This window comes from Microcaecilia unicolor, chromosome 5, assembly GCF_901765095.1.
Source record: "Microcaecilia unicolor chromosome 5, aMicUni1.1, whole genome shotgun sequence".
NCBI classification, from domain to species: Eukaryota; Metazoa; Chordata; class Amphibia; order Gymnophiona; family Siphonopidae; genus Microcaecilia; species Microcaecilia unicolor.
This window is the reverse complement of record NC_044035.1, coordinates 480,241-495,228: the sequence shown is the minus strand read 5'-3', so window position 1 is coordinate 495,228 and position 14,988 is coordinate 480,241. Positions and strand designations below refer to the sequence as shown.

Sequence of the window (14,988 nt, the reverse complement as noted above, 5' to 3'; positions counted from 1 at the left end):
GTGTCCCCGGTACCTCCGCCGAACACGGCTGCGGCCGCTACTCATCTACTTTTTGGTGCCTCGAAAAGGAGGGTCTTTTCGCCCTATTCTGGACTTAAAAGAATTAACAAGTCCCTGAGAGTGCGGCATTTTCACATGGCAACCCTGCGCTCTGTCATTGCGGCGGTACAGCCAGGAGAGTTTCCTCACGTCTCTGGACCTGAAAGAATGCTTCCTGCACATTCCAATTTGGCCCCCGCACCAGAGGTTTCTGAGGTTTGCGGTGATGGGAAAGCATTTCCAGTTCCGGGCCTTGCCCTTTTGGCCTCGCCACAGCTCCCCGCACCTTTTCGAAGGTTATGGTGGCAGTAGCTGCCTTTCTAAGGCGAGAGGGTATTCGGGTTCACCCGTACCTGGACGACTGGCTCATTCGAGCAAACTCTGCTGCAGAGAGTCAGCATGTAACAGCCAGAGTGGTATCAGTACTTCAATCTCTGGGCTGGGTCGTCAATTTGGCCAAAAGTCAACTGACCCCCTCGCAGTCTCTAGAATATTCGGGGGCCAGGTTCGACACAGCCTCGGGGTGTGTGTATCTACCCGAGCAAAGGCGGTGCAAGCTTCAGAATCAGGTCCGTCTGCTCCTGAGGATGCCCCGCCCGCGAGCTTGGGACATTGTCCAGCTGTTGGTCGATGACGGCCACCATGGAACTGGTGCCCTGGGCAAGAGCGCACCTGAGACCTCTACAGTATGCTCTACTCCAAAGATGTCTCCAGTATCTCAGGATTACCATGCAGACTCTCTTGGCTCCCTGCGGCCTGAACTCAGCATGGAGTGGTGGCTCTCAGACAGCATGTTGCGGCGAGGAATGCCGCTGGCGCTCCCCAATTGGTGCCTAGTGGTGACAGATGCCAGTCTGAAAGGCTGGGGCGACATTGCGAGGGGAAGCATGCCCAGGGTCTAATGGACACCCGAGGAGTCGGAGTGGTTCATCACCGCCTAGAGTTGAAAGCGGTGTTTCAGGCGTTTCTGGCCTTTCAAGGACCCTGGAAGGATTGGCTGTCCGTAGTGATGTCTGGACAACACGACAGCAGTGGCCTACATAAATCGACAAGGCGGCACTCAGTGCAGAGCTCTAGACGCGCAGGCTGAACAATTACCACTGGGCCGAGCTGCATCTACAGTTTCTGTCGGCAGCTCACATTGCAGGTCAGAGGAAACGTGCAAGCCGAATTATCTAAGCAGGCATCAGATCGCTCCAGCGGAGTGGGAACTTGCAGACGAAGTGTTCCTGCAGATATGTGCCAAGTGGGGCAAGCCCGTGAGGATCTCATGGCGACAAGCTCCAATGCCAAGTCCCGTGCTTCTTCAGCAGACGGAGAGATCCTCGCGCGGCTGGGTTGAATGCCTTGGCTCAACCCTGGCCTCCGGGCCTACTGGTATGTGTTCCCTCCGTGGCCCTTGATAGGGTGAGTGCTCCTGCGGATTCGGCTGCATCCAGGAGAAGTGGTTCTCGTTCGCCCCGGATTGGCCCAGGAGGCCTTGGTATGCGGACCTCCGGACAGATGCTCGTAGAGGATCCCCTTCAGTACCTCTGGTTCCCAAACCTGTTGTCACAGGGTCCGGTGACCATGGAGGACGCCGGCCGATTTGGTCTTATGGCCTGGCAATTGAGAGGGCGCAATTGAGAGGCAGAGGCTATTCCAATAAAGTAATTACCACTCTCCTGCAAGCCCGCAAGCGTTCCACATCCGTGGCTTATGCCAGGATTTGGTGCCAGTTTGAAGTCTGGTGTGCTTCCAGAGAGATCACACCCTTGCGGGCTCCTGTCTCGCCAATTCTGGACTTTTTGCAGGATGGTGTACGAAAAGGCTTGGCCTATAATTCCCTGCGGGTGCAAGTGGCAGCGTTGGCCTCCCTTCTTGGCAAGGTTGAAGGCGTGTCTTTAGCTGCTCATCCGGATGTAGCACGGTTTCTTAGAGGGGTGCTTCGGCTCCGTCCTCCTGTGCGTGCACCTTGTCCAGCTTGGAACCTGGGTCTAGTGCTGAAGGCCCTTCAGGGTGCTCCCTTTGAACCGCTTCGGCGTGCTTCAGAGAAAGATTTGACACTGAAGGCCGTCTTGTTAGTGGCCATTACTTCGGCGAGACGGGTGTCAGAACTCCAGGCGCTGTCCTGTAGAGACCCTTTTCTGCAGTTTTCAGAGTCCAGGGTCACGGTTCGGACTGTGCCTTCCTTCTTGCCTAAGGTGGTTTCAGCGTTTCACCTAAAACCAACCTATTTTCTTGCCCTCCTTTGTCGAGGAGGAGTTTCCAGAATCTTTTGGGCAATTGCACCTGTTGGACGTGCGCAGGACTCTGCTGCAGTATCTGCGAGTTATTAACTCTTTCAGGACCTCTGATCATCTGTTTGTTTTGCTATCAGGTCCTCGCAGAGGGTCTCCAGCGTCTAAAGCCACTATTGCCCGCTGGCGTAAAGAATCTATCTTTTCAGCTTATTTGCTTGCCGGCCGGCCTCCGCCTGATGCCTTTAAGGCGCATTCCACTAGAGGAATTTCCTCTTCTTGGGCTGAAACTGGAGCAATCTCTCTTCAAGAGATTTGTAGTGCTTCTAAGCTCTCTTTTGCCCGACATTACAGGCTGGATGTGGCTGCCAGGAGGGACGCACATTTTGGAGCGCAAGTGCTGGCGCGTGGTGTGGCTTGTTCCCACCCTATCTAGGGATTGCTTTGATACATCCCATCTGTAATGGCTGCATCTGCTTGATGACAAGGAAGGGAAAATTAGGTTCTTACCGTGATGCAGATGCAGCCATGATCCCTCCCTGTCTGATGCTATCTGCTGTAAATCTGTTTCAGGTTCTGTTCGTGTTTCCTGGAGATTCCGTCCTTGGGAGAAAGTCGGAAAACAGTCTTCAGGATTCTTGTTCAGTTAAAGGAGGATGACTTAATTCCCTCCAGTTTCATGTTTTGGAGGATGAGTTTATTCCCTCCGGGAAAATGAGTTTATTCCCTCCAGTTATGTCTCAGTGGAGGATGAGTTTATGCCCTCCGGGAGGATGTTTCATTCCCTCCATTCTGAGTTAATGCCCTTTGTTGTAGGGCCATCGTTCGCTGTGAGGGAAGCTTATGTTATTCCCATTGCGGTTTGCCATACTGCTTTGGAAGCTTCAAATACTGAAGAGAGGCAGTGGAGCAAGCTGGTATGAGGCACTGAAAAAAGTGTGCTCTCTATCTCCCTCTGCTGGTTGATGGACACAACCCATCTGTAATGGCTGCATCTGCTATGACTAAAGGAAAGAAAATTATCACGGTAAGAACCTAATTTTCCCTTGCTCTCCGCCTATTATTGAGGGTAGTATTTGTGCCAATCGATCCGCCATGGCCCTTGATAAAATCTTGACATCAACGTTTATTAATGAAATGGGTCGATAAGTGGCCGGGTCTTCTAAATTTCGCCCGGGTTTCGGTATTAGGCTAATTAACGCTTCATTAGCATATTTGGGGAACTGCTCTTCTTCCGTCACGTCTTCGTATAGACTCACCAGGGGCCCCACTACCTGCAACTTAAGCATTTTATAAAATTCACCCGAAAAAACCATCTGGGCCAGGGGCCGAGTGCATCTTTAATGCCTGTATGGCCTTCAATATCTCCTTAGCTCCTAATGGAGAGTCCAGGACACCCATTTGCTCTGCAGACAACTGAGGCATGCCCGATCGCTGTAAATACTCTTTGATTCTATCCCTTACCCCCTGTCCCATGTCCTCTGCTGAGTACAGCCCTTTGAAGTGCTTACAAAAAGTGTCTGCTATCATCTCTGGGCTCGATGTAAGTGCACCCAAAGGTGTCCATAAATGGGTGACCACGTGCGTTCTACAGGAACCTTTAATTAACCGTGCCAACATGCCTCCCGGCCTGTCCCCAAAGCGGCCAAGATTGTACTTGCGTGTGATCGTTGCCTTCATGTATCTATCCTGTAATAAGCTATTTAGCTCCACCCGCCTTGCGGTCAGGGATTCTAAGAAAGCTTTAGTAGGGGTCTCCACGTATCGCTTCTTAGCTAATTTAACCTTTCTTTCCAAATCTACTATCTTCTGCGCTAGCATGCGATTCCTCCTGCTTACATATGCCATCACCTCTCCATGTACCACGGCTTTGGCAGTGGACCAGAAGAGACCAGGAGTTCTAATGTGCGAAATCCTCCCATCTTTGGGACAGGAATTCCGCAACGTCTGGGGAGGTGTACAAGTATGCAGGGAACCTCCAGCCCCCCAACCCACAATAATATGGCTGCGACTTGTCCACCCAGATCATGGCGTGGTCCGAAATCTCCTCCGGGCCCACCTCTGCTTCCACAATCCGGGCGAACAAGCCGGATGTCACCAGCACATAATCAATCCTGGACTGGGTTCCATGGGCCCTCGAGGTGTGTGTATAATCATGTTCCTCTTCATGTAACAGTCTCCAAGGGTCCACCAAATCCAGCCCTCTACAGAAAGTCTGAAGCACCCCCGACCCGGGGACCTTCCCCCCCTGCATTTGTCCCATTCTGTCTAGCGCTGGGTTTATCACCTGATTCATGTCTCCTGCCACTATTATAGGGTCTGTTCCATGTCTCTGGCACTGCGCAAAGAGGTCCGCGAAGAATTTTTTCCCACCCACCTGCGGGGCATATACTGCTACCAACAGGTATACTTGCCCCTGCAGGTTCAGCCGGACTCCTACATAACGTCCCTCATCATCTGCAAATAAAAATTTGGCCTGTACCGCTGCATTCTTGGAGACCTTGAAAATTCTTGATGTTACCATTGATCGGCACCTAACACTTGAGAATCACGCAAAAAACACAACCAAAAAGATGTTCCAATCAATGTGGAAATTAAAAAGAGTAAGACCATTCTTCCCGAGGACCATCTTCCGTAATCTGGTACAATCATTAGTACTCAGTCATCTAGATTACTGCAACTCACTCTACGCTGGCTGCAAAGAGCAAATACTAAAAAAAACTCCAAACAGCCCAGAACACAGCAGCCAGACTCATATTTGGAAAATCAAAATACGAGAGTGCAAAACCCCTACGAGAGAAGCTACACTGGCTCCCACTCAAAGAACGTATCACGTTCAAAGTATGTACCCTAGTACATAAGATCATCCATGTCGATGCCCCAGCCTATATGTCAGACTTGATAGACCTACCATCCAGGAATGCTATAAAACCTTCTCGCACATTTCTTAATCTTCATTTCCCCAACTGTAAAGGTCTAAACTACTAATTAATGCACGCATCAACCTTTTCTTATATGAGCGCACAGTTCTGGAACGCATTGTCACGTAACCTGAAAGCGGTCTATGGACTGACCAACTTCCGGAAACTACTAAAGACCCATCTCTTCGACAAGACCTATTACAAAGACCAAGTCATGTGAAACTCCTACATATACCCTGAAAATAAATTAATGCCTTCTGTTTTCACTATTATGTATTCTATTACCATACAACCCAAATCCTTTTGTAACACCAAATGTCTACTCGCTTCTCATTTCTACTATCCATGAATGTATTGTAAGCCACATTGAGCCTGCAAAGAGGTGGGAAAACGTAGGATACAAATGCAATAAATAAAATAAAATTCTTATGTATCAATATTGCTACCCCTCCGCGTCTGCCCACTGCCGGGGAACCAAAGACCTCTCCCACCCAGTGTCTCTGCAATTTCTGATGTTCTGCTGTGGACAACCTTGTTTCCTGAATACAAGCTATTCCTACCTTGTGCCTCTTTAGCGCACTTAAAATTTTTGCTCGCTTTACCGGGGAAGTTGTCCCGCACACATTCCACGATATCACTCGTGTAGTTTCGTCAGACTGATTAATCATTGCTAGCTATCTCAGTGTAATGAAACATCCTTCTCTTATCCTCTCTCCCTAGAGAGCCCAGCCTCTCCCCAGGGATCCACTTTACTCGTGCAAAATCTATCCACCTCTTTATCCACGCTTTCTGCTGTTTCTTTTCCCTTCTCTGCTTCAAGTGCCGCTTACCCTTAGTGTCTAGCCACTCTTCATGCATCTCTTGCTCCCTTTGCCCCCCACCCCCCTGCCCTCCCTCTTCCCCCCGTCCTCCCTGCCCATCCCCCCCTTTCCCCCCAATCCCTATTTCCCGGACCCATGCTATCTTATGGGCTATTTGGGGCTTCCCGCATCCCCTGTTCCTTGCTCCCCCCAAATATTAACTAGATTCGAACACTGGATTGTCCTGTGGCAGCTTTTATGTGTGCTCCCTTAATGTTTTATGCAGTGATACCTCAGATAAGCTTTTTTTTTTCCGTCTGCTTTCCTTTGTCAGTTATCAGCTCACCGGTCTGTCCCGATTATGCCAGCTCCTGTACATATTTTTGTGCTTCTTTAAAACCTGCGAGTTGTCTCCATCTTCCCTCTGCTCTCACCTTCAAAATTGCAGGGTAAATTAACATAAAAGGTACTTGTTTTTCATGTAACTGCTGGCAGAGCGGTGTAAACCTCCGGCGCTTCTCCTGCAGGGCCATCGCGTAATCCTGAAATATGCGTATCTGATGTCCATCGTATCTAAGTTCATTTCTTTTAAGGTGAGATCCATGGAGTATTTCTTCCTTGTGGACATAATTGTGCACTTTTATTATCAGTGTTCGTGGGTTCGGTTTCCCTTCTTGCTTTCTACCAATGCGGTGTGCACGCTCCAAGCATAGCTTACCTGCTTGATCTGACAATGCAAATTCCTCTGCCATCCATTTTCTAAGACCGTTGATAGCACTTTATCAGTCACTGTTTCAGACAGCCCTACTATCCGTAGGTTTCCGCTCCTCGACCTGTTTTCTAGGTCGTCTACTTTAGTCTGTAAATTCTTTACTTCGGCAGCCATACTTTGCAACTTTTGCGCTATTGGGCCCGTTGCGTCTTCCGCCTCAGACACCCGACGCTCCAGCTCCCCAGTCCTCTGCGTGGTATCTGCCACCTGCGCTTCGAGATTAGATACTCGTGAGTATAATTTTTCCAATTTCTGGCCTAGTGCTGTGCTCACCGCTTCTGTAAGCTGTCTCAATTGTTCCTCCGTGAACGATCCGCTGCTATTCACCTTCGGGCCCTCTTTCGCGCCATTTGGTGCCTTCAGTGTTTCCTTGTCTTTTTTTGCCGTTCTGCTCGCCATGGTTGTTGCCGGCGAGCTCAAATATTTGTCCATATGACTTCCCGCTGCTATTGTATTGTTTGTAATGCCTCCTTATACTACAATTCCAGTGTTTTTACAAAATTGGAGGAGTCAGGTCCTAGGAGGATGCGGGACCACGTCTTCCTCTCTTCAGAGCATCACGTGACCCCTCTCCGATTTGTTTTAAACCTACCACATTCTAATTTCATCTTGTGTCCCCTGGTTCTATTATTGCTAGAAAGCGTAAACAAACGTTTCACATCTGTCCTCTCTATCCCACTCATTATTTTGTAGACCTCTATCATATCACCCCGCAGCCGCCTTTTCTCCAGTCTAAAGAGTCCTAGCCGTCTTAATCTCTCCTCATAGGGTAGTCATCCCATCCCTGTTATCATTTTTGTCGCCCTTCTCCAATTCCTTTATATCTTTTTATACAGTAGTGAAAATGGACAAAATAAGCTTGCAACTAAGAAGTAATGGTGAGGTTTATTTTTATGTGGTATATATGTTTGGAAAGACAGATCTGTTTGTTGGGAAAGCAAGTATGTGATATGGGGTAATGGCAGAACACCTAGAGATAAAATGAAATGTTAGGGTGGTAGGTATTAGTTGTTATAACAGCTCCATTAGCGAGGTAGGTGCACAGGTAGTGGTAAAGCTGAAGTAGTAGAAAGCAAACTTTGGGTTCTGATGTTCCATTAATAATGTCTGTTTTATTGTTTCTAGCTTTCTGCCTGATGTGACTCATTTCAAGAGGTTCACAATGACAGAACATGGGATGAAATGGGCCTGTGAGTACTGTACCTATGAGAATTGGCCATCTGCCATTAAGTGTACTATGTGCCGTGCACAGAAACCAAGTGGCGCTATCATCACCGAGGAGCCGTTCAAAAGCAGCTCAAGTGACGTGGGCCGTGATTGGGATCCCACAGGTGTGGAGAGTGGAGGCAGTAGTCCTTTAATATGCCCGGATTCCAGCGCTAGGCCTAGAGTTAAATCATCCTTTGGGGTGGAGGGTGCAAGTAAGTGGTCATGCCACATGTGCACGTACTTGAACTGGCCAAGGGCAATCCGTTGTACTCAGTGTTTGTCCCAGCGCCGCACCAGGAGCCCCACAGAATTGCCTCAGTCCTCAGGATCTGGTTCTAGACCTTCCTCTTTCCCCGTTGACCCTTGTGAGGAATACAATGATAGAAATAAGCTCAACACTAAAGCCCAGCACTGGACTTGCTCTGCTTGCACATATGAAAACTGGGTCAAAGCCAAAAAATGTATGGTATGTGATCATCCCAGGCCCAACAATATGGAGGCGATCGAACTGGCTGAAACACAGGAAGCTTCCTCAATTATTAATGAGCAAGACCGTGCTCGCTGGAGGGGTAGCTCCAGCAGTAGCAACAGCCAAAGAAGATCTCCTACCACCTCCAAACGTGAATCGGAAATGAAATTGGATTTTCAGAGAATTGAACTGGCTGGAGCTGTTGGTAGCAAAGAGGAACTTGAAGTTGATTTAAAAAAATTAAAGCAAATAAAAAACCGCTTGCGAAAGAGAGACTGGCTCTTCCTGAATGCTTGTGTGGGTAAGTTGTTTTTTTTTTACATATCCTCATTGCTGAATTATATTGGCATTCAACTGCACACCTGAATTTTAACTCTGCTTTGCATGCCTTCCACTTACTTTGTGGTTATTTTTATGTAATTGATAATATTTATTCAATGTAAACGGGACTGACAGATAAATGTTGGATAACACAGAAATACGGAAATGGTGGATAAGGGACTGTGCACTGTCGCAGTGCAATGCATTGGAGCACCAGCTCCACACTCAGTGCATCCCTCACTCCCCCCTCAAGGGCCACCCACCAGGCTACCTTGCATTCTCTGGCGGTCTACTGCTGTAGTTGGGGCAAGATTGATTCCCCCCCTCGTGCCTACATATGCCGACTCCACTCTTCAAATGGCTGCTGTGATCCCTGGAGGCAGTCTTGCATGATAGCTGCTAGAGGTCACAGTAGTCATTTTGAGATTGGAGCTGGCATGGACAGGAGCGACTGGGGATCACTTCTTGTGGGGGGGTTGCAGGGGGGGAGAGGGAGGGGTAGAGCCTGGATTGGTAGTGGTCAGATAAACCAGAATGTCAGGTTGGATGAAAGGGACTCTATTGTATTCCATGTTTTGGTTGATCTGATTCATAGTCAGTTCTCCATTTTTTCCAATCTTATATTTCCTTTCTGAAGAGAGGTCTTATATTGCTCCCACTGTACACACCATTAAATGACCACATCATACTTTAAACAGTTGCAGCTATTGAATATAAGAATTGTCATATTGGGTCAGAACAAAGGTCCATGAAGCTATCCTGTTTCCAGCAGTGGCAAATCAGGTCACAAGTACCTGGCAGGATCCCAGGAAGTACATAGATCCATCCTGTTTACCCTCAGAGATAAAGAGTGGACCAAACTTTTCCTAAATCCAGCTATACTAATTTGCTTTCACCACATCTTCCAGAAGCAATTTTGAGCGCTTCATTTTTCATTGAGTGAAAATATTTTCAGGTTTGTTTCATATATGCTGCTTAGATGTTTGATTTGTGTTTACCTATTCGACTCCACTCATGGTTTTATAGACCTCATGATATGAAATGGGAAAGGATAAACTGAGGTGTAATGTTAGGAAGCATTTCTTCATTGAAAGGCTGGTGTATATATGGATGATCTTCAGTGCAGTGGAGATGGAGAGTGGGCATCCAAATGGCAGATGTTTAATGTAAGCAAGTGCAAAGTGATGCATGTGGGAACGAGGAAACCGAACTATAGCTGATGCATGGTTCCACATTAGGAGTCACTGACCAGGAAAAGGATCTAGGGGCCCTGTTTACTAAGCAGTGTTATAGGTGCATTAACGTTTTTAACGCGCGTTGACCATGTACGGTGGGAATACTGCTGCAAGCTTTTAAAGAAACTGTACACTAGGCAGCGTTCCGCACCGGGCTCTGTGGATGACGTTACTCATATGAGAATAAGTGGCCTGCTGCCCTTGGAGATTACCTGCTACAAGTAAGTAACTTCGCTTTATCAGGTAAGACATAATTTCTCCTTTTTTTGCTGGAAGTCCTCTTTTGGACTGAGCTTAAATAGATGTAATGACTGATTGCAATTGAAAGTTAAAATGTTTTAAGGGATTGTTTTCAAGTTTTGATAAATCTTCCAATCTGTCGTTTTCTAGAAAACATAAGCCATTGGTGATAAAACCTTAAATACAAGGAAAGTTTCTTTCTTTATTAGATGAGATTAGAACCTTGGGTTTTTGCTGTGATACGTTGCTATGGTTCATCTCCCAGATTGGTGCTATTGTGCAATCTTTCTTCTCTTATATGAAAATGTTTCATCAATTGAAGCTTTCCTTGTCATCAAGCAGATGAATCCATTACGAATGGGTTTTGTCCATCAACCAGCAAGGGGAGATAGAGCGTACTGAAAAACCATAGTGCCTCATGGCCAGCTAGCTCCATCTGTCTCTTCAGTATTCTCTATCTCCCCAGCAGGGTGGACGCAGCTTATTCAGCTCCTTCAAAAAAATCTGCCTGGGGTGGCTCCTGTGCTTTGGCCAGTGGTAGCAGGGGTGTTGGGGGGGCTATTGCAGCTCCACTTTAAAGGTACATAGGTTCGCCCTTTCCCTGCCTTACCCGGCCCCCGATGTGGATGTAGACCCATAGGTTTGCCCTGTCCCTGTTTTTTCCCACACTCCTTTGTGGATGCAGGCACATTGGTTTGTCCTTTCCCTGCCTTTCCCACTCTACTGATCCTCCGGAGTTTGCCTTTGCTTTACTTGCTCAAATGCTTGCTTTCCCACACCGATTACTGTAATGTACTATATCTAGGTCTCACATCCAAATTAGTGTTCAAACTCCAACTTATCTAAAATTCTGATTGAAGAATTTTGACAGAATACTTCCTGCCATTTTTGCACCCCAAGTGCTAAGAATGTTCATTTTTTTTTCAAGTATTTTAATGTTTTATATTCATTTATAGTTATTACATTTTGGAACTCCTTACCTAATACAATTTCAGAAAGAAATTGAAAACTTTATTTGATGACTGATCTGTGTGATACCTGTGAAACCCCCTCTGATGGTTAACATTTGTTCGACTTTGTAAAATGGTCATAATTCCATAGATAATATATACTGATACAGTGTTTGTTTATTTATTTGTTACATTTCTATCCCACATTTTCCCACCTATTTGCAGGCTCAATGTGGCTTACATAGTACTGTAAAGGCATTCGCCAATTCTGGTTTGAACAAATACAGTAATGTTGTGGTAGAATAAGGTTCGTGTGTGCAGACACATTAGGGAATCGTAGAGAGGAAGAGAATCGTAGAGAGGAAGATTTATTATATGTCCATTACAAGCTTTGGTTTTGTTGTGTTGTAGGGTACAGGCATTTAAGTTGGATCGGTAGAGTATGCCTTTTTGAACAGGTTAGTTTTTAATGATTTCCGGAAGTTTAGGTGATCATAAGTTGTTTTCATGGCTTTTGGTAATGCGTTCCATAGTTGTGTGCTTATGTAGGAAAAGCTGGATGCATAGGTTGATTTGTTTTTGAGTCCTTTGCAGCTTGGGTAGTGGAGATTTAGGTATGTTCGTGTTGATCCTGTTGTGTTTCTGGTTGGTAGGTCTATGAGGTCTGTCATGTATCCCGGGGCTTCGCTGTAGATAATTTTATAAACCAGGGTGTAGATTTTGAAAGCAATACGTTCTTTGATTGGGAGCCAGTGCAGTTTTTCCTCGGAGGGGTTCGGCGCTTTCAAATCGCGTTTTTCCAAATATAAGCCTGGCTGCCGTGTTTTGAGCGTTCTGAAGTTTCTTTATAATTTGTTCTTTGCATCCTGCATAAATTCTATTGCAGTAGTCTACATGGCTTAGTACCATTGATTGTATCAGGTTGCGAAATGTTTCCCTTGGGAAGAATGGTTTTGTGCGTTTGAGTTTCCACATTGAGTGGAGCATTTTCTTTGTTGTAGATTTCACTTGGTTCTCTAGTGTGAGGTTATGGTCGATTGTAACACTGAGAATTTTCAGGCTGTCTGAGATAGGGAGGGTATAATCTGGGGTGTTTGTTTGTGGGTTTGTTCGTATTGTATTAGGATGAGAGGATGAGACTTTGTTTTTTTCTGTGTTGAGTTTTAGTTGAAATGCATTTGCCCATGAGTCATGATGTTCAAGCTGAGCTTGATTTCGTTGGTGATTTCTGTCAGATCATGTTTGTAAGGAATGTATATTGTGACATCGTATGCATAGATGAAAGGGTTAAGGCCTTGGTTGGATAAGGATTTGGCTAGTGGGGTCATCATTATGTTGAAAAGGATCGGTGATAGGTGGTGATCCTTGAGGTACTCTGCATTCTGCTTTCCATGGTGGTGATATGTTTGAACTTGATTTCATTTGATATGTTCTAGTGATTAGGAAACCCTTGATCCAACTAAGTATGTGTCCGGCAATCCCGAAGTAATCTAAGAGTCTTAGTAGTATTTTATGGTTTACCATGTCAAACGCACTGGACATGTCGAATTGGAGAAGTATGCTTTTGCCTGATGCTATTTCCTGCTTGAATTTGGCTAGGAGGGTAATTAGTACTGTTTCAGTGCTATGGAGGGGGCGAAATCCTGATTGTGATTTATGTAATATTGTGAATTTGTTTATATAATCAATAAGTTGTTTGGTTACCATGCTTTTCATCAGTTTGACCACCAGTGGGATTGATGCTGCTGGGCGGTAGTTAGTGATTTCGTTTGATTTTTTTCTTGGAATCTTTTGGTATTGGGGTGAGTAGGATATTGCCATTTTCCTTAGGGAAGAGACCTTGTTGAAGCATGTAGTTTAAGTGGGATGTAAGGTCTGCTATGAAGCGGTGGGGGCGGATTTTATTAGGTAGCTGGGGCAGGTATCCAATTTACAGTGAGAGTTGGAGAACCTATTAATCGCCTGGGTGACTGTTTCCGCTGTGAGGAGAGTGAAGTTTGACCAGGTTCGGTCCGCTGGGTATTCACCAGGGGTTGGGTCCAAGCCAGTGATGAAATTTTCAATATCGGCGTTTGGGAAGCTTGCCAGGTGCCCTTGGCCTGGATTGGCCGCTGTCGTGGACAGGATGCTGGGCTCGATGAACCCTTGGTCTTTTCCCAGTATGGCATTACTTATGTACTTATATATCCTGAAGTAGCGTGTTACATAGGTTTGTATTTAGCAAGGTTGTCTGTATATGGGATGTCTGTATTGGTTGTGGTGACCAAGGTGATGTCTGTTCACGAATTGGTATAATTTCTTCATGTCTTTGTAATCTAGCCCTATGTTAATTTTATAGTATGACCTTTTGGTCTGTCTTATTGCGTATTTGTATTTTCTTTGTATTTGTTTCCATGTGTTGAGTGTGTGTTTGTCTTAATTTTTTTCCAAGCTCATTCGAGTTTTCTGGATTGTGTTTTTAGTTTTTTCAGTTCTTCGTTGAACCACGGTATTGAGTTATGCCTATGTGAGGTTCTTGTTCGTAAGGGTGTTATTTTGTCCAGTATGCTTCTGCATCTTTTATTCCATTCTGAGAGGTAGTATATAGAGTCCGTTTGTGCTGTCCATTCGTTTTTGTATATCTGTTGCCAGAATGTTTCCGAGTCTATTTGGCCTTTTGTGCTGTAGGTTGTGTGTTCTTGTATACAGTGTGAACCCTTTTCCCGCCATTTTAGGGATAGGTTTAGTTTGTAGTGGTCGGTCCATGGTGTTTCTGTCCATTTAATTTCTGTTATTATTAGGTTCTGGTCTGTGGACAGATTGTGTGAGATGAGGTCAAGTGTGTGCCCTTTGACATGGGTTGCTTGCATGTGTGGCCATTTAAGATTAAAAAAAAAAAGCAAAGATGACAAAACAAAAATAATCAAAAAATAAAAAAATTAAAAACAAGAAAATATCAAATTTGTATTTAAAAATACAAATACATAAAAAAGTAAAAAAATGAAAAGGATAGCAGGGAGAAAGGGACTCGACATAGCTGTGTTTCGGGCAGACAGGCCTGCGTCAGGAGTCTATTCAAATCAAAACATACAAATAACATCAACTAAATAAAAACATATGAATATAGACATTCCAAATATATAAAATCATACAGTTGTTACAAGACAAGTTGTCAGATAAGCATAAAACCAAATATAATGGATGAAAATTGACTGAACTGTTCTATTATATATCAGAAATAGTCATACTTCTGGGAAAATACATAATATAGAAGTAAAGTAGGAATAATATATGGATGATATATGGATGAGTAAAAACAAAACCTTTAAATAATATTCTATTAGCCATGCGCAAGATTATGTACAATCAATAATTTAAGCACTGATAAAAATCGAATCGATATTCAATAACTAAACTTGATAAGAAATTAATAGTTATTCTAAAAATATTCATAAATTAATTTTTATATGAGAAGTATAAAATATTACATATTGAACAAAAACAGAAATATGTAAAACTGAAAAGCTAACAACTTACGTAATGTTGGCGATAAATGGAAACTGTAAGTAATATATAAAAAAAAATAATAGATAAATATATATATATATAGCAAATATTTACCTTCTCACCGTGTGTTGATTTTTAACTCTATCCCAATTGTAAAGGGATATGTGTCTAAAAAAGATTATACCATAATTAAAAATGTAAAAACCTGATGAGTTAATATGGAAATACAAATATCTCATTGAGATGAAATATCAAAAAGTAAGTCTTATAGTAACTTATAAGGACTTCCATTCTAAGATTAAAATAATAAAAATGTGTTGTCGAGTG

General features: G+C 44.6%; 1 protein-coding gene across 2 annotated transcripts in view; it reads left to right on the top strand.

Moving 5' to 3' along the window:
• Window positions 1–7,876: 7,876 nt before the first annotated feature.
• Window positions 7,877–14,988, top strand: part of ZRANB1 (zinc finger RANBP2-type containing 1) — a gene marked incomplete at its 5' end in the record, with an annotated part of 249,239 nt that continues 242,127 nt past the window's right edge. For both annotated transcript variants that reach the window (XM_030202551.1, XM_030202549.1), the window contains 1 exon segment: window positions 7,877–8,730. In XM_030202551.1, coding sequence (XP_030058411.1) covers window positions 7,914–8,730 — 817 coding nt within the window.